Below are 18,456 nucleotides of genomic sequence, written 5' to 3'. Positions count from 1 at the left end.
CGGGCGGCGAGGGAGACTGGCTGAAGGGATGGGAGGAGAAGTAGCTGAGCCCTGAAATGGAGGGAGAGGAAGGGAGAACTAGGAGCACAGATGCTCTGCGCCTGGGTCAGCTAGTATTCATTAAAAAACCGCCTCAGAGGGGCAAGCTGGTCGAGCGAAGATCATTTGGTGGGCCAGGCTTGCCTTTGTTTTCTGTTTGTAGAGGAGACTGTGGTTCCCCGTTAACCTGCAGTCTGAAGTGGTACAGTCATCTCATGCTGTTGTACAGATGGAGCCAGCAGAAAGCGATAATGACATTCACACACAATCAGAGCAGTCGCGTGGGCAGTCTTTGGGCTGCACAGTTTCACACTGCAGACGCAGAATGGGGAGCGGGGGAGAGAAAGAATTCCATATTAACAGAAAACCCCACCCCTCTAAGTGCATAGTAGAGAAGCAGCACCTGCTCTGCATTGTTAACTTCTGCTCTTAATGAGACCCACTTATTAAATACCTTTAAGATACCCCGCTCTATTCCTCTCTGCCTCCTCATGTGAGGGATAATAAGATATCAGCCACGTTTGTGAGGAAGAGCTCTTCTCTGCACTCCAGAGCAGTGGTGCCCAACCTGGGGGCCTCCAGATCTCACTGAACTACAACTCCCGTCATCCCCAGCTATTGTAGGAGCTCAATGCTATTTGGAGAAAGGCTGGAGAGCTCTGGGAGCAGTGCCCCAAGTCTCTAGAGCGTTCCCCAACTCAGATGGAACCTTCTATACCTCCATCAGCATCCAGATTGAGCTAAAGGACAGGGGTTGCTACAGCTGCCTTGTGGAGCACGCCATCCTGTTGGAGCCTCTTGGCTTGGTTTTGGAGGAGTCTGGTGAGAAACTGGAAGGATAGAGGACTGGCTCCTTTTGAGGAGGGTGGGGGAGAACAGATTCAGGTCAATGCTTTTTTTTACCTATAGCTTTCCCAGTCAGTAGATTCACCGTGGGTTTACTGCGAGTTCGAATTTGCCCAAAATACCTGATGCTAAAAGTGGATGTTTTTTACCCAAACATAGTTTGGGCACTGAAAAACCCGAATTATGTATGGAGTGCTCCCAGACAGCTCGCAGGGACTTTGGCTTCAGTCTGGATGATATGTGAGCACACACCTGCCCTTCCAAAGTAAAATGACTGTCTGGAAAGGACCCGAGGCAGGAATAAAGGGTGTCACAGATCCTACTGTGCCTCCACCACGTGTCACAGCCTGGTCTCCACAGCCCCGTGATCTTAAGCTTCACCACTCCCACCAAGCAGACTTCTGTATTTTCTTTCTGGCTGTGTCTACTAAAACAGCTTTGCAAATAGAGTTGCCATGCCCCCCGGAATTTCGGGTTTCACCCGGATTTTAAACATCTCACCCAGATTGCTTAGCCCACCCAGATTTGCCCAGATCTCAGCTTTCATTTAAAAGGGGGGAAAAGCTAAGCTCTAGCCCTTGTAGAAGCAGCATTATGGTGTAAAACACACAGTCACTATTCTGCTCAAAAATTATTTTCAAGTCCATTTACATAATATGCAAATTAGGCACCCAGATTTGGAAAGCCCGAATACGGCAGCCCTACTTCCAAAGCTCTGTCTCGTTCAAAGGCTTCTAAGCGTGGGGTGGGGAAGCAGAAGCCAGAGGTGCTCTTACCCCGGACCTCCGGGCCAAAGTCCCGGGCCTCCACACCCCCTGGGAGCCTCCAAATCCTCCTTAGTCTGTCTTGGGTGGCGCTGGGGTGCTACTGTGCTAGCTGGCTGAGTGTGACCTCTGCTTTAGAGAGGGGGAGGAGTGGGGAGAAAATATGTGGAGTGGGATTATGTTAAGTTGTGTGCTGAAATGTTTCTGCTAATGCTTATTTGCATAAATATACCTGTTATATATTCTTACATTCTTGTGAATTCAGTTGCTGTTTGTGCCCTCAAGAACCCACGTATTAAAAATACTGTGTGCGTCACGGGGTGTGTGTGTGCGCGCCCTCCTAAGCGGGAGGTGGGTGGGCTCCAAACCCCTGTAGGTCCAAGCTGAAAAATTACCTCAGTGGACCTATGACAGAAGCTACAAAGTTTTCACTCCAAAACAGGAAAACATTACTCTAAAATAGTTCAGTTCAAAACAATGTCTCTTTTTGGAAAATTTAGCACAAAGCAGCAACCATATGAGCACAGGGAAGAAAGAAACGATGAGCAAAAATTTGTCCAATCGATCCTGCATTATTAAAGGTGAAGTGTGCGGTCAAGTCGCTTTCGACTCCTGGCGCCCACAGAGCCCTGTGGTTTTCTTAGTCAAGTTGGAGAGCTGAAGAGAGTTCAAGTGAAGCATTCCAAGGAGTGCAAGTTGCTGTCTGTCACAGTCAAGAGAGAATCAGAGCTGGTGCTGGAAAGAGAGCTGAGAAATCCCTGGGAGAGAGAGAGAGAAATCACTGAGAAATCACTGGGAGACTGAATCACTCCTAAAGCAGCTGCAAAAACAGGCTGGGACTGAACCCCCAGAACTGGGAAGGAAAAGCAGGACCGGAGGCTGAACAAGGGACAAGCCAGACTTGCTGCAGAAGCTGACTAGGGCTGATTTCAAGGACTCTGGGTAAGGACTCTGAGTCACGGCCCAATGATAATGCAGTCCTGGGGACTTTCTGGAAGGCAAGGTTTATTCAATACACATGACTAGACAATTCACAAGATTACTCAGATGCTGTTTTGCAGTGCTACCTGCTGGCCATTTGCTGCCAAGTGCCCAAGTCTTAAGGTAGTCTCAAAGGAAACCCAGTCCTCATCACAGACTGAGAGCAAACGGCCAGCAGATGGTCAACAACATCATTTCAACGCCTCCTGGAGAAATTATTATTATTACATTTCTATCCGGCTCTTCCTCCAAGGAGCCCAGAGCGGTGTACTACATACTTAGGTTTCTCCTCACAACAACCCTGTGAAGTAGGTTAGGCTGAGAGAGAAGTGACTAGCCCAGAGTCACCCAGCTAGTATAATGGCTGAATGGGGATTTGAACTCGGGGCTCCCCAGTCCTAGTCCAGCACTCTAACCACTACACCACGCTGGCAAGGACTTCTGTTTTTAACTGGAGTTATTTCTCTCTCTGGAAACACTACTACACTCACTCATTCTCTCCATTGTAACAGAGATTTGCAACAATTTCTGTATTTATAAAGCTCAAAACATGCAGATTTTTGACTGGTTAGATCTGACCAGTAAGAAGCCCAATTATTTATACAGATCTGCCCACTTATGAATCATTTAATATGATGCTCTGTGGCCCATCTAAACTTCTTTTTACACTGCAAGCATTAGTAGCATGCCCAGGATTTGCTTTTTGTATTAGTTTATGTGCCTTAAGATATGTGGTCTAACTGAAGCTTTTCTCACTTTGAGCATTAATATGGTCTCTCTGCTATGTAGATTCCATGATGTAAACAGGACCTATTTATTTATTTATTTATTCGATTTCCATACCATCCTTCCAAAAATGGCTCAGCGTGGTTTACCCAGAGAAATAATAAATAAATAAGATGGATCCCTGTCCCCAAAGGGCTCACAATCTAAAAAGAAACATAAGATAGCATTATGAGGCTCTAAATTATGCCATGCTTAAAAAGAGGGCAAACAAGAAGATCAGGGGCCTAGAGCACCTTTCTTATGAGGCAAGGCTACACCACCTGGGGCTTTTTAGTTCGGAAAAAAGATGACTGCGGGGAGACATGATAGAGGTCTACAAAATCATGCATGGAGAAATTCTTCTCCCTCTCCCATAACACTAGAACCAGGGGTCATCCCATGAAATTAATTGCAGGGAAATCTAGGACCAACACAGAAGTACTTTTTCACACAATGCATAATAAACTTGTGGAATTCTCTACCACAAGAAGTGGTGACAGCCAACAACCTGGATGGCTTTAAGAGGGGTTTGGATAACTTCATGGAGAAGAGGTCTATCATGGGCTACTAGTTGGAGGGCTACAGGCCACCTCCAGCCTCAAGGGCAGGGTGCCTCTGAGTACCAGTTGCAGGGGAGTTATGGCAGGAGAGAGGGCATGTACATACTTCTTGCCTGTGGGCTCCCTAGAGGCATCTGGTGGGCCACTGTGTGAAACAGGATGCTGGACTAGATGGGCCTTGGGCCTGATCCAGCAGGGCTGTTCTTATGACCCATAGCATTACAAAAAGTAGTAGTCACAAAAAGGACAATGAAAATAGAAACAAAGCTTTATTTTTACTTGGAAAGATGCAACAAAAAAACCTAAGAATCTTGCAATAAGCCTATTTGCATTAGAAATATATTTAAATGAAAATACATTCTAAAAATCTTGAAACAAGTAATTTTTAAAACAAAGAGGTCCCTCATAATGTGAGGATATGAGCTGTAGCTCAGTTTGTGCCTAAATCCAGCACTGGACGTAAAATAAGACACACTTTATGACCGAAACTCTTTCCACACTTAAAAACTCTATGTGGGCTTTCCCCCTGTGAGCCTTTCCAGTTTGATTTCTGCCTGACTTGAGGCACTTCGAAAGTAAGCAGCCCTGCCAGAAAACAACCACTCTCTGCACCTACTTAAGCCTTATTCATGTATTAAGGCTGTTCTCATGAGGAGCCTAGGTTAGGCTGCTTGTGTGCAGCACACAGGATCCCGGTGCTGCCCACCTGTCTAACTCCACTTGGAAGCCTGGCCTTCAGCCGAGGTTAAGGGCACAAATGTGGCCTTAACCCTGGTGCTGGGATCTTGAGTGAGCTTGGGCTGCCCAAGCACCCATCTCACAGGGGTATCCCCCCATGCACCACGCTTCTCGCACGGTGCAGTGAGGGATATCCAGAGCCCAGGGAAACAAGTCCCAGCCTCAAGCTATCTGTGTGGATTGTCTGGGCATGCAGTGGTGCACCAAAAACCCAGCAATGGATCATCTGTGGTGGTGGTGGGGGGGAGGTAGGCAAAATCTTGCCTTCCCCCTGCTTCAGTGGGGATTGTCTGAACAGTCTCATTATGCTGAACACACAAACAGCAGTGCATCCCAACTGTGCCTGCACTTGAAAGGGGTCTGCACTCACATTCTCTTTATTAATGAATCAAGCACAGTCATCCACACAAAATACAGGTGGAGTATCCCTTATTCGGATGGCTTGGGACCAGATCCGGATTTCTCCAGATTTTGGAATATTTGCATGATGAGATATCTTAGGCAGGGGATCCAAGTCTAAACATGAAAGGTTACTGTATTTAAAGTTTTATTCAAAGTATAAAAACAAATAAGCATTGAATTTACAATAACTATAGGCCTTTTTGACATTTTCGACATTACCCTGTACTGTACCTTTACCAAACAGAGCAGGCACCAACAGAGCACCAAAACAGACACCAACAGAGCAGGCACCAAAGTGAGCAGGGAGTGGAGGAGGAGGGCTTTCTCTTTTCCCTCAAGCGAGAACATCAAAAACATTAAAAAGCTTCACAATAAAAACAGAGCCACAACTAGAGAGAATTACAGACAGAACCCCTGTCACTAACAGCCTTCTGGAATAAGTTTTGACTGCATGTTTAAAAGCAGCAAAATTGGGAATCTGTGAGCAAGTGAGCTGAGGCATTTTATTTTTTGTTACAGCGTCATGTCCAGATTTTGGAGCATTCCGGATAAGGGATATTCAACCTGTACTTGTTTTCCAGCCTTCTCCTGGCTTGCTGGAGTAATCTCTGGGACACTTTGTTTTGCAGGCCCCTTTAAATGACATGGCTGTTCTCGACTTGTAGCACACTTTGTTATATTTCTCAACACCACCACCCCACCCACCAGCTGAGACTTAAGTTTAAAAGAAATGCATGCAATGGATGGGGGTACCCAGCTCCAAGAATGCCCACACACCTCTTCTCTTGCATGGACAGATGATTTGTTATATATACATTTTTAAAGTTAAGAGTGGCACAAAGCTGAGGTTTTAAGGCAGGGATCTGCAAACTTGGGTACCAGATGCTGGCCTACAATTCCCATCATCTGCAGCCACAATGGTCTTTGGCCAAGGAGTTATGTTGCATGCTTTGTTCACTTCAATTTCAAAACGTAAGTGACCATTAGCTCTAGTGCTACAGCAGTGGCAAAAACGCTTCCACCCACTGCCTTTGAACCAATCATAATTTCCCTAAACATCTACCACACCCCTTTAATTATTATTTTCTACACTAAAGGCAAACTCAATTTAAAGGCACCAAAGTTAAGCTGACCGGCCTGTAATTTCCCGGATCCCCCCTGGATCCCTTTTTGAAACTGAAGTCACATTGGCTACTTTCCAGTCCTCTGGTACAGAGCCTGATTGAAGGGAAAAGTTACATATTTGTAACTTGTCCCTACATGTGTATGTACAAGTTATATACCATATGGATGGTATTAAAGCAAGAAACAACTAACATTAAAATCAAATTTGAAATAATACAAATGTAAAAAACCACACAAACCCCTAAAAATAATAAAGCAACCAGTACAGCTAGCAGGTTCTTTATAGCTAGCCAATAGTCATTAATGAGCCAGGGATGTACAGAATATGGACATTTCTGCCATATTTTGAGCATTTTTACAGCCTCTTCTCTTGGAGTTCTTTCCATACAGCAGTTCTGGGGTTCACAGGATTCTGCGCATATTGACAGCTGTCCATTGTTTGATTTGCTGCACTTCTTTGTATGCTGCTTTCCCAAAACATGGTGCCCATGAAGACTTACAACATCTCACACAGATTACACAACCTTCACAGTACAAATAATGCAAAATTCTGCTCTTATTGAGGAGTCAAATCAGTACGAAAAAACCAATATCAGATCAACTAAATCATCAATATAAAACAGCACAAACAAATGAAGTAAGGTAATTCGTTAGGTGAAAACCAATTAGGAGAGAGAATGAAGATAAACAGAAATAACAACAGATGCGAGATGTAGAGGCGAGGCTCACGATCAATGAGACTCGCTGTAAGGAGGTTATTCTCCCTGCAGACAATCACCAGGCAGCCCTGGGCGGCTGCCCATATGACCGCCAGCTCCATCATGGAGCCATGCGACCCCCGGAAGTTCCAGGATGCCCCACGTGAGCGTGCAGGGCATCCTGGAGAGACCCTTGAGCCCGGGAGGCTGCTTGCAGCCTCCCTGTCAGGGGTCTACTCATGTCGCCATGCGCCACGGCAACACACAAGAGAATTAGCGTGGATTGCTACCGGGAGCTGCGTGGCTCCTGTTGCAGCACACTCCCTTAGCCTGGTTTTTGGTAATCGTGAGAACCGCCTTGTAGTATAAAAACATCTGGATGGCCAAAACTGAGCAGCCCTGATCTAAATACAAGACTCGCTTGTAGTACCCTTTCCTCGTAGTAAGGCTGTTTTCGTGAGCAGCCTAACCCAGGCTAGGGCAGCCCATCCTGGGTTAGGCTGCTTGCGTGGAGCACCGGGATCACTCCCACCCAGCCTAATCCTGCTTTTGCACTGGCTCTTGGCCGAGGTTAAGGGTGCAAGGGTGCTCTTAACCCCAGGGCTGTGGTCGTGTGTTTGCTCAGGCTATTTCCAGCCTGAGCAGACGCAGGGACGGGCACCTCGAGTGCCTGTCTGACAGGGGAATCCCCCAAATGCATCATACTTGGTGCATTCTGAGATTCCCGTAGACCTTGATGCATTGCCCAGGGATTCCTGGAGGTCGGGACTGGCAAGCCGCATGGCTCCCAGGAGTGCCACGTGGCCAGGCAGGCACGGAGACTGTCTGGGTGTGTGTGGAGGAGGTAAGTACAGCACAGCTTTCCCCGCTATATTCCCTGCCATGTGAATAGCCAGTCTCTTCTCCGTCTTTCAACTGGGGATGCACAGATTGCCAACTCTCCTTCACACCCAACACAAGCTCTACCACCTTGATGCTACTCAATCTCTCTCCACCCTTTCCAGCACTGTCTTCAAGGCAGTAAATTTTTTAGTCAAGCAGAGACGTGGAGCAACTCAAGTCTCTTGATGCCCTTAACACACCCCTTAATGTTTGTGGCACAACTGACAATCTTGCCACAGTATCTGCAATTACAGTCCTTCCCTCGTGTGCATTTCTCGATGTGACAAAAGCTGTGAACTCCAGCTGAAGCTCTTTCCACACTCCGAGCATTTATATGCTTTCTTCCTGGTATGAGTTGTTTGATGGGAAGTAAGGTGAGGCTTCTGTCTGAAACTTTCCCCATACTCTGAGCATTCATATGGTTTCTCTCCTGTGTGGATTCTTTGGTGTCTAATGAGGCCTGTCTTGTGACAGAAGCTCTTCTCACACTCTGAGCATTTGAAAGGTTTGTCCTTTGTGTGAGTGCTCTGGTGGGAAATGAGGCGGTACTTCTCACTGAATCTTTTTCCACACTCTGAGCACCGATGTTGTTTCTCCCCTGTGTGTTTTATTTGATGGGAAGCAAGGTGGCCCTTCCGACTGAAGCTCTTTCCACATTCCAAACATTTAAAAGGTTTCTCTCCTGTGTGGACTCTCTGATGGGCAGTCAGGTGGGGCTTCTGACTGAAACTCTTTCCACACTCTGAGCATGAAAAAGGCTTTTCTCCTGTGTGGATTCGTTGATGAAGAGTAAGATTAGAGCTCTGCAGGAAGCCCTTCCCACACTCTGAGCATTTATATGGCTTCTCCCCTGTGTGGATTCGTTGATGGGAAGTCAGGTAGGACTTGTCACTGAAGCTCTTTCCACATACTGAACACTGATATGGCTTCTCCCCTGTGTGGATTCTCTGATGTGACATGAGCCTTGTCCTCTGTCTGAAGCTCTGTCCACACTCCAGGCACTTGTATGGTTTCTCACCTGTATGGATTCTTTGATGTGCTCTATAGCGGGTGCTACGACCGAAGCTCTTTCCACAGTCTAAGCATTTATATGGCTTGGCCCCTGTATGGATTGTAAGATGTTCTGTAAGGCTTTCATTGTGACGGAAGCTTTTACCACACTCTGAGCATTTGTATGGTTTCTCCTCAGTGTGGATTCTTTGATGGGACGTAAGCTGCGTAAAGCACATGAAGCTCTTTCCACACTTCATGCATTTATACAGCTTCTCTCCTGTGTGCATTTTTTGATGCAAAGTAAGATTTGCACTCTGACTGAAGCACTTTCCACACTCCAAGCATTTATATGGTTTCTCTCCAGTATGGATCCTTTGATGGGAAGTAAGGTTGGAGCTGTAGCCAAAGCACTTTCCACACACGGAGCACTGATATGGTTTTTCCCCTGTGTGGGTTCTTTGATGTGACCTAAGGCTGTTCCTATCTCCGAAACTCTTTCCACATTCCAAGCACTGATATGGTTTCTCTCCTGTGTGGATTCTTTGATGTGTAGTAAGTGTTGATTTACAGCTAAAGCTCTTCCCACACACTTTGCACTGTCTCCTTTCCTTTCCTTTGTCTGTTTTTTCTTGTTCTGCGCTTTCAAGGAAGTTACCGCCCAGAGAAGTTAAGCGTTTATGCTGCCTTGTCTGTCCCGATTCAGTTTTCCTTCTCTGCTCTTTCACCTCCATACTCTTTCTTCTCTTCAAGGACACCTGGCAGAGTTCTTCCCCATTCTCCCTCTCCCAGCATGCTGAAACAGAGAGAGGAAATTGATCATAGCCCAAGTGGGAAAGAAGGCCTCACAGTGAGAATACAACCCCAAGGAACAGCCATTCTGAACTACAGAATAGAGAGACTGAGTTGGGAAGAGGACCCTGCCACGGTTAAGCAGCTGTGGGTGATTAGCCTTTTTTCTGCTAAAGCCAGAATATTGGCCTTGGTCCACGAAGACCCAGGTTCTGCCCCCAGTCATGAGGATCATTGAGTGACCTCTGGACATTCATCAGACACATCAGTCTGGCAGTGCCGGCCCAGCATGGCCCAAAAAGATATGATGAAGACTATTATGGATAAGAAGCCAGCAGTGCCCTTCCTGGCCATGATCCAGCACAGCAACAGAAAGCATCAGCCCAAAGGAAAATACTACCTTAGAACATCCCATGTCATCCAAAAGGTAAGAAAGGAGGAACATAGGAACACAGGAAGCTGCCTTATACTGAGTCAGATCATTGGTCCATCTAGCTCATCATTGTCTATACAGTCTGGCAGCGGCTTCTCCAAGGCTGCAGGCAGGAGTCTCTCCCAGCCCTATCTTGGAGATGCCAGGGAGGGAATGTGGAACCTTCTGCATGCAAGCCTGCAGATGTTCTTCCCAGAGCGGGCCCATCCCCTAAGGGGAAGATCTTACAGTGCTCACATGTAGTCTCCCATCCAAATGCAACCAGAGAAGACCCTGCTTAGCAAAGTGGACAGTTCATGCTTGCTACCACATCAACTTCCTCTGACGAAGCCCCATAATTCTGTCAGTAGAACAGGCCAAAAGATGACCACGTTGGGCCCAGATTGAAAATAAGAGCAGTAGCACTTTCTACTTAGGCTTACCCAGAGAGGTCAAATGCCTGCAATTCTCAGCCATGACTTCCTTATACAGAGCAACTTGCCCTGCATCCAACAAAGACCATTCCTCCTCCGTGAAACACACAGCCACGTCTTCAAAAGATATCAGGCCCTAGAAAAAGCAGAGACCATTTTCTCCTCGAAGGGAATACAATAATCCTAGAAGTCAAGAAAGGTGAGGTGGCCGAGATTTCTCCTGCAGGATCTAAAGCTTCCCGGGTTGGGTGGGGGGCAGCTTTCCAGAAGCCAAGGGAAAGAGGGAGTTGGTTTCAGGACCCAGGGCAGGGGCATAGCAAGGTTAGAGTGGGCCCTGGGATAAGAAATGAAGATGGGTCCCTTGGCCCCTTTGCCGCCGCCTCCTTCCCCACACCCCATGTCTATGCTGCAAAAGAACAGTGAGGACATGGTGGAAAACAAAACATTCTCAGCTGCCTTATACTACTTCAACTAGCTCCGTATTGTCTGGCAGTGGCTTCCCCAAGGCGGCAGGCAGGAGTCTCTCCCAGCCCTATCTTGGAGATGCCAGGGAGGGAACATGGAACTTTCTGCATACAAGCAGGAAGGCACTCTTCCGAGAGTGGCCCCATCCCCTAAGGGGGAATATCTTACAGTGCTCATACATGCAGTCTCCCATTCAAATGAAACCCAGGGCAGACCCTGCTTAACAAAGGGGACAATTCTTGTTTTCTATACATGATGGAGGTGTATAACATTGTGCAAGGAGTGGAGAGGGTGGACAAGGAGAAACTTTTCTCCCTCTCACACAACACTAGAATCAGGGGCCACCCCATGAAACTGAAGGTCGGGAAATTTAGGACCTACAAGAGGAAGTACTTTTTCACACAGTGCATAATGCATCTATGGAATTCCTTGCCATGGGATGTGGTGATGGCCACCAGCTTGGATGGCTTTAAAATGGGCTTAGACAAATTCATGGTGAACAGGTCTTTCAATGACTACTAGTCTGGTGGCTGTGGGCCACCTCCAGCCTCAGAGGCACGATGCCTCTCAATACCAGTTTCAGGGGAGCAACAGCAAGAGAGAGGGCATGCACAGATCTCTTGTCTGTGGGCTCCTTAGAGACATCTGGTGGGCCGCTGTGTGAAACAGGATGCTGGACTAGATAGGCCTTGGGCCTGATCCAGCAGGGCTGTTCTTATAAGAGCTCTCCTCCCTTTCTCTCACACATTTCTGACAGACATTCCCTTGGCTAAGTGACATTTAAAAAACATATATACTGACTAAAATCACCTCATATATTCATTCAACATCAACCATGGAGAGTGTAGAACAAGCTGTCACCCGGTCAGTTGCCCCCCGCCCCTTAGGGGCCCAAGAATATTTGTTCAGTTGTAGCTATACTCTAGTATAGCTCTATACCAGGCCTGCTCAACTTTGGCCCCGCAACTGTTTTGGGGACTACAACTCCCATAAACCACAGCCACAATGACCAATAGCCAGGGTTTATGGGAGTTGTAGGCCAACATTTGCAGGAGGGCAGAAGCTGAGCAGTCCTGCTCTACACTCTACAATTGTAGCTATAACTCTACAAGGAATATTTGTTCAATTACAGCTACACTCCTGGGGAGATATTCAGTGGAGAGGGGCACACAAGGGCGATTCCTGCCCATCTCCCCAGTCATACTCCTCCTACCTGATCCGTTTGCTGCAGAGAAACCGTTTCCACTTCACCACAAAGAGGGGAAGGCCTGGGATGAATCTCCAGTGTTATTCCATTACCTGTGAGGGAGATAAAGGAAGTAGCAATTCTTAAATATCCCGTTCATGGCCTCCTCTAAATTCAAGAGGAGCATCCATAGCTTAGGAGCAGAGTTCCTAGAAGGTCCCCAATTCAGTCTCTGGCAACATCTCCAGGTAGGAGATGAACCACCCCTTCCTGAAACCCTGGAGACCTATTCCCAGATGGTGAACACAATACGCAGTAAAATGCACTACGGGTCAGTAGATGGCAGCTCCAAGGAGTCACGGTGTTGGTTCTTCCCTTCAAAGCTTGAACGCACCTGGGACTTGCATACTTCAGAAAGCACGTTCTCACCCAAGCATCTCCCCACCTCATTTGGTCCCCCTGAAGAGTCCTTCATTCGCACCTCTCCAACGTCTGTGTTCAGAGCTGAGCGTGTGCAGAGAACGGCCTCTCCAATTCAGTCCCTAACCTTTCAGAAGCTCTTGCAGAAGAGATGAGGCCATGGTTCAGTGTCTGTTTCTTTTAGGGGGTGGGGTGGGGGTTATTGCACCAGTCTGTAACTTTGTATATTTTACTTTCCATAACATTGCTGTATAAACAAACAGTGTACAAACCTCATATGCCGAACCGCTATTCGTGGCTTCGTGTATCCGCGGGTGTCAAATAGACACCTGACCTCCTTATCCGCAGATAACCCACATATCCAAACCCACATATCCGTGGTTCCTAGTAGGTCAGAAATGACCGTGAAGATCATTTATGGCCACCATTTTGTCCATGAGAGCCACTTTGTGGCTCATTTTGGCAAAAAAGAAGAAGAAAAGTAAGAAGGAAAAATCCGTGATTTTGGGGACCATCTGAGATGGTGGGAGGTATTGCCGGATGCCAAGCAACCCACGGAGCATGATAGGGCACTTTATTTGGCCTGTTTTTGTATTCTGTGTGTGAGTTTTTAAAGTCTGGGGACCTAACCGCCACGTTCCCACAGACTCAATGACTCATCATCCCTGGTTTTGTTACCCACAGTAATAGAACCCCGACAGATAATGAGGTCCACCTGTAATAAAAACACATTCTTCATTTTCTATGACTGACTCCTGGCTTCTTTGGTTTTCTTTGGACATCTAAAGTCTTCAAGGATGGAAACCAAACACATTTTAAAGTTGTAGGAGAGGCTGTATTTATTATTTTATTTATTTATTTAGCACATTTTTATACCACCCTAACCAAAGGTCTCAGGGCGGTTTGTAGACAAGTGTCTCCCTCATATAGGCTCAAGGGGAAAATCAAAGCACCAGATGGGTTTCAGCCCCATGCAAGAAAGTGAGACCAAGCTGGCATGCACCATGTTACTTCTTACCCAGTGAGGTGGTCCCTTCTTCACCATCCTGCATGATCCACCTGGGAAGCGGCCTCAGTCTAATGTCCAATGGAGCCTTCTCTGCCTGAGGGAAATCAGTGTCCACTTCACCTGTCAACTTCTGAAAGAGGAACATAAGAAGCTGCCATATACTGAGTCAGACCATTGGTCTATCTAGCTCAGTCCTGTCTCCACAGACTGGCAGTGGCTTCTCCAAGGTTGTAGGCAGGAATCTCTCTCAGCCCTATCTTGGAGATGCTGCCAGGAACGGAATCTAGAACCTTCTGCTTTTCCCAGAGCAGCTTAATCCCCTGAGGGGAGTATCTTCCAGTGCTCACACTTCTAGTCTCTCATTCATATGCAACCAGGACAGACTCTGCTTAGCTAAGTCATTCTTGCTACCACGAGACCAGCTCTCCTCTCCTAATGGAGATAGAATCGAATGAAGATGGAAAGAAAAGTGGGATTAGGAAAAGGGTAAAACAAGGGCCACCTTCTCCCATATCAACATGACATTAAGATATTTCTTGGGGTCACTGCTCAGTCTTCCCCACTGTATCAGGAAGGAGAGTCATGGGGGCTATTCTGACTATCAGCAAAAATCAGGCTAGCGGAGGCTAGCCCGATTTTTGCTGATCGTCAGAACCACCGGGCTCGGCTGCAAGCCCGGTGGTTCTAGAGCGGGTAACCCGCTGTGGAACCCCTGTTAAAAAGCAGGTTTGCGGAGCGAGCGCTCCAGCAAACCTGCTTTTTACAATTGTGAGTAGCCGTGGCGCACCTTCGCGCCACGCCTACTCATGAGTAGACCCCTGGCCGGGAGGTGAAAAGCCGCCTCCCGGCTCCGGGGGTCTCCCCAGTGTGCCCTGCGTGCTCGCACAGGGCATACTGGGGCTTGTGGGGGCCGTGCGGCCCCCACTCCCCCCACCGGCTCTGTCACGGAGCCGGCAACCATGTGGGCGGCCAATCTGGCTGCCAAGGGCTCCCTGCCTGCTTGTCTGCAGGAAGAGCAGGCTTAGCCCATTCTCCCTGCAGTTTTTGTAAGAGCAAGTCTCACGGATCGTGAGACCCACCTTAGAATCTTCTCAGCAAGGGGGCCTTTTGGGTTGTGTCTGAAAATTTGCAAAGTAGTTTTATTGCAGAGGACTTCTGCAGGTATGAAAAGTTAAAACATCTGACGTCATTAGGTTTTGCTGCATTGTTAGCTATGGCTGCTGGGTTTTAATCTGTATTCACTGAGGGGTTTTGTTCTCTAACTAGGTCCTTTATATATTTTGCTAGCTATTTTGTATTTTCTTAATCAAAAGGAGAAATATAAACATTTAAATTAATGTTACTACTACTAAGTAAAGGAATCATGAAGACAAATAGCTGGGAAAGGTTAGAAGAGTCATAACTGAGGGCTACCATTAGGATTTCTGGGAGAGTCTTCTCCACATTTTCTCAGCCCCTTGGAGCTACCAGTATGAAAGAGAGACACTCACCTCTTTCTCTTCCTGCCTCTTGGCTTCTGCCTGGCTCAGGAGGAAGCCTTCTGCCAGGGCCACTGCCTGGGAACTGGTCTCTGCTCCACATTCTCTGACCCAGTTCTCCATCTCTGGGGGGAGGACGGCCAGGAACTGCTCCAGGATCACCAGGTCCAGGATCTGAGCTTTTGTGTGACTTTCCGGCTTCAGCCACTGGTGGCAAAGTCTGCGGAGTTGGCTGCAAACCTCTCGGGGCCCCTCGGCCTCCTGGTAGCAGAACTGCCTGAAGTGCTGGCGCTGGGCATCTGAGCTGGTGGTGTCCTCTCCCAAGATCTTCAGTACTGTTTCCCCCCAGAATTCCTCTCTTCTCCCAGTTCCCACATGGCCTCCTCCTGCTTCAGGGCCAGATGAATCTAGCGTTTCCATCTTCAACCTGGACAAATTGTTCTAGGCAAGTTCAAACAGGGCTGAATTATCACTTTGCATGCTAGGGACAGGACAGATTTTTAGAAACAAAGCCGGATGACTCTGTTCACTGGGAAACCAGATTGATGCAAAGACTCATGAAACACGAATATTGGAAGAAAAACAGCCAGCTGAGTCTACAGAGGGAAACTTTCATGAAACAGTACCCCTGCCCTACTTGACTAACCCCAACAAACCCTTCCCATCAACTTAAACAAGCACTCACTCTCAGACTTCCCATGAATAGGTGTCCCCCTAAACACTCACCCAGAGCTCTCCTTTTCTTCTTATTGGTCTACACATTAAAACTAGTTTGAAACCAGTTCCAATATGCCCAAACTCACATGGTATATAATATTGTGTTCTGTTCCAGAAGTTTACTGTCTGGCACCCTCAGCAGGGAGGAGGAAAGAGCCTCCCTCATGTGGGTGTTGTGGAAGGTCTCTGAATGTATGGGACCCCTCCCTTTGGGGAGAGATGGATGGTGTGTGTGTGTGGGGGGGGGTTTCCTCACCTTTTCTGCTCAACCAACCCAGAATGGCCTCTCATCCTTTTGGCTAAACAACCCCACCAGCACTTCCAATTGCCTCTCCCTGCCCCCCTTCCCTTCTATTCCCCCCACTACATTCTGCCTGCATCCCTGGCTGGGACTCCCTTTTGACTTCACAGACCCCTTTGGAGACCACAGATGCTGTAGGTGGGGATATCAAAAGCTACTTTCCCATCAGAGGAGGCAAGATGGGAAGACAGGGTCCCAGTTCTCAGGTCTTCTCTGGAGAAATCCAGACTCACTTCCTTTAACCCTTAGAGCAGGGCTGCTCAACTTCGGCCCTCCTGCAGATGTTGGCCTACAACTCCCATAATTCCTGGCTATTGTCCACTGTGACTGGGGATTATGTGAGTTGTAGTTCAAAAACAGCTGGGGGGCCTAAGTTGAGCAGGCCTGCCTTAGAGGGAATCTTACCAGAAAGTACCGAGGGCAGGAGAACTTTCACAGAAAAGAGAGAACAATTGATTCTTGGGTGGACAGGGAGGTGGATCATGGATCATTTTCTTCTGGATTCCCCCAGAACTCCACCAGTGTCCTCTGATCATGCTCTGAGAATTCCTGAGTCCTTTTCTGATGATCTTTCTCTAACCATCCAGCTGCCCACCTTTCCCAAATCCCCTTACCTGTCCTCCAAGTTCCTCTTTTCATCCCCACTCCTCAACACTAATGCAGCAGACCCCCATATTTTTCTTATTATTTACTGATCTATTTCTTCCACTCCACCAAAGTGAGGCTTTGGATTGTGTTTATGTGCATATGTAGGGATGGGTCCCCCCTGGGAAGCGGGGAGGCAGCCAAGAAGGGAAAAGCCAGAAAGAGCGAGGGACAGCAAAGGGAAATGGGGAGGGGGGAAACGGAAACCAATGGCTACTTTTCAAAAAGTAAGCCAGGAGAAGGGAGACGGCCGCCATACTCCTTCAAGGCATATGTTCTCCCCCCGCCCTCGTTTTGAGCAAAGGAAAATGTGGAGTCTCCAGGACGCCGAGGACCCCAAAGACATAGTGGGGGAAACCTGATATCGGTTTCCTAGGGAGGGTGACCACTCGTGCATCTGGGCTGACACGCATCCTTTGGAAGACATCTCCGTCGATTAATCGCCTTTTCCTCCATTAATCAATGAATTTCAAAGGCACGCCTCTTTCCTTTTTGCAAGAGGCTCCGGATGGGGCATCAAACCTGTCTCTCTTTTTTGCCATGCGTCGCACAGACGCTCCGCGGGGAAAACTGGGCTCTGCTCAGCCTCAGACTCCTTCCTTCCTCCCACCACAAATCGGAAACTCAGCCCCTGCCACAGGTACTCACCAGAGCAGCTCCCGCAGGTAAGAAGCCAGCGACGACCCGGACAGACAGAGGCTCCGCGTGCTACCTGCAGGCTGAACAGTGCTAAGCTGGGACAGTCTGGGAGAACTAGCCTTCCCGGAGCAGCAGAAGGCAATATCCGACCAATAGGGAAAAGGGAGCCCTGCTTTCGTCACTGGTTGCTGGGCGGGTTGAGACTCCGCATAAGAGAAAGCGAAAGCGAACTTAGGCCAGCCTCGTTTGGGCAGTGGGAGGAGCCAATGTTCCGAGCTATAGCCTGGGAGGCGATACTGCGGTCTGACCGAAGCTCACGAGGGCTGGCTTTGGTCGTTGCCTACATGATGGGAGACTCCCAGGGCCTCTGGTTCGTGCGTTTGGAGGAAAAGGGGGAATAACATGGGGTTCAGGAAGAGAGTTTGGTGGGGTTAGTGTTGCTCACTAGGAGGGATAAAAACAGCTGTGAGAGTGGGTGAATCCCAAGCTTGTGCTGAACTACAACTTCCATCGTCCGTCCCCTGGTACAGTTTATGGTGTCTGGGGATTATGGGAGTTGTAGTTCAGCGACATGGGGAGTACCACAATTTGGGAACCCCCGCAATAGAACTAAGACCAATTAAAAATAGTCTTAAAGCCAAACAGAACAGAGAGGGAGGGGGAAAGCATGTCCACAAAATCTGCTTAAACAAATTGAGATATGAATATCTGAAGCTGCCGTATGTGGAGCCTAATCTGGTCCATCAAGTGCAGAACTCTGACTGGCAGCAGCTCTTAGACTCGAGAGAGCCTTTCCAGCCTCGTTTCCTGAGATTATTTTATTTGAGTCAACAGAAATGCCAAATTCTTGTCCACACACATTATTTAATTTTAAAAAGGAAAGAACCCTGCACATCATACAAATGCAACTTGCTACAACTAGGAATCTTCTAGAAAATAATCTCTCATCATATTTCTCACAACAACCCTACAAGGTAAGTTAGGCTGAGAGATAAGTGACTGGCCCATAGTCATCTTAGTGCTTCTTGCAAAGGATGTTGGAATGCAATCTGAGTTCTGTGCCAGTTAACTGAAGGTTCTGTTCAGTGCCTCTGCTACACAACTGTAAAAGGGCTCTCCATGAACAGATCATCTGACCATCTCCTCCCCCCTCTTTTCCCATTAGTCG

The 18,456-nt window shown here is 47.7% G+C and overlaps 1 protein-coding gene across 2 annotated transcripts; it reads right to left on the bottom strand.

The window, feature by feature from the left end:
• Positions 1-6,483: 6,483 nt before the first annotated feature.
• On the bottom strand, positions 6,484-17,433 carry LOC128341633 (zinc finger protein 345-like). Of its 2 annotated transcripts, XM_053288002.1 has the most exons (6): positions 17,298-17,433; positions 14,999-15,427; positions 13,518-13,638; positions 12,107-12,192; positions 10,438-10,564; positions 6,484-9,586 (listed from the first exon to the last, which is right to left on the bottom strand). In XM_053288002.1, exons 2-6 carry the CDS (start codon positions 15,404-15,406, stop codon positions 8,049-8,051), a joined length of 2,280 nt encoding a protein of 759 aa, XP_053143977.1. In that variant the 5' UTR covers positions 15,407-15,427; positions 17,298-17,433; the 3' UTR covers positions 6,484-8,048. The 2 variants fall into 2 exon arrangements, with proteins under 2 accessions (XP_053143977.1, XP_053143978.1); XM_053288003.1 differs by lacking the exon at positions 17,298-17,433 and having other exon boundaries at positions 14,999-15,659.
• Between the last annotated feature and the right edge of the window lie 1,023 nt (positions 17,434-18,456).

Source organism: Hemicordylus capensis, chromosome 2, assembly GCF_027244095.1.
Source record: "Hemicordylus capensis ecotype Gifberg chromosome 2, rHemCap1.1.pri, whole genome shotgun sequence".
NCBI classification, from domain to species: domain Eukaryota; kingdom Metazoa; phylum Chordata; class Lepidosauria; order Squamata; family Cordylidae; genus Hemicordylus; species Hemicordylus capensis.
Note: the sequence above shows the minus strand (reverse complement) of the source record. Positions and strands in the feature narration are given on the sequence as shown.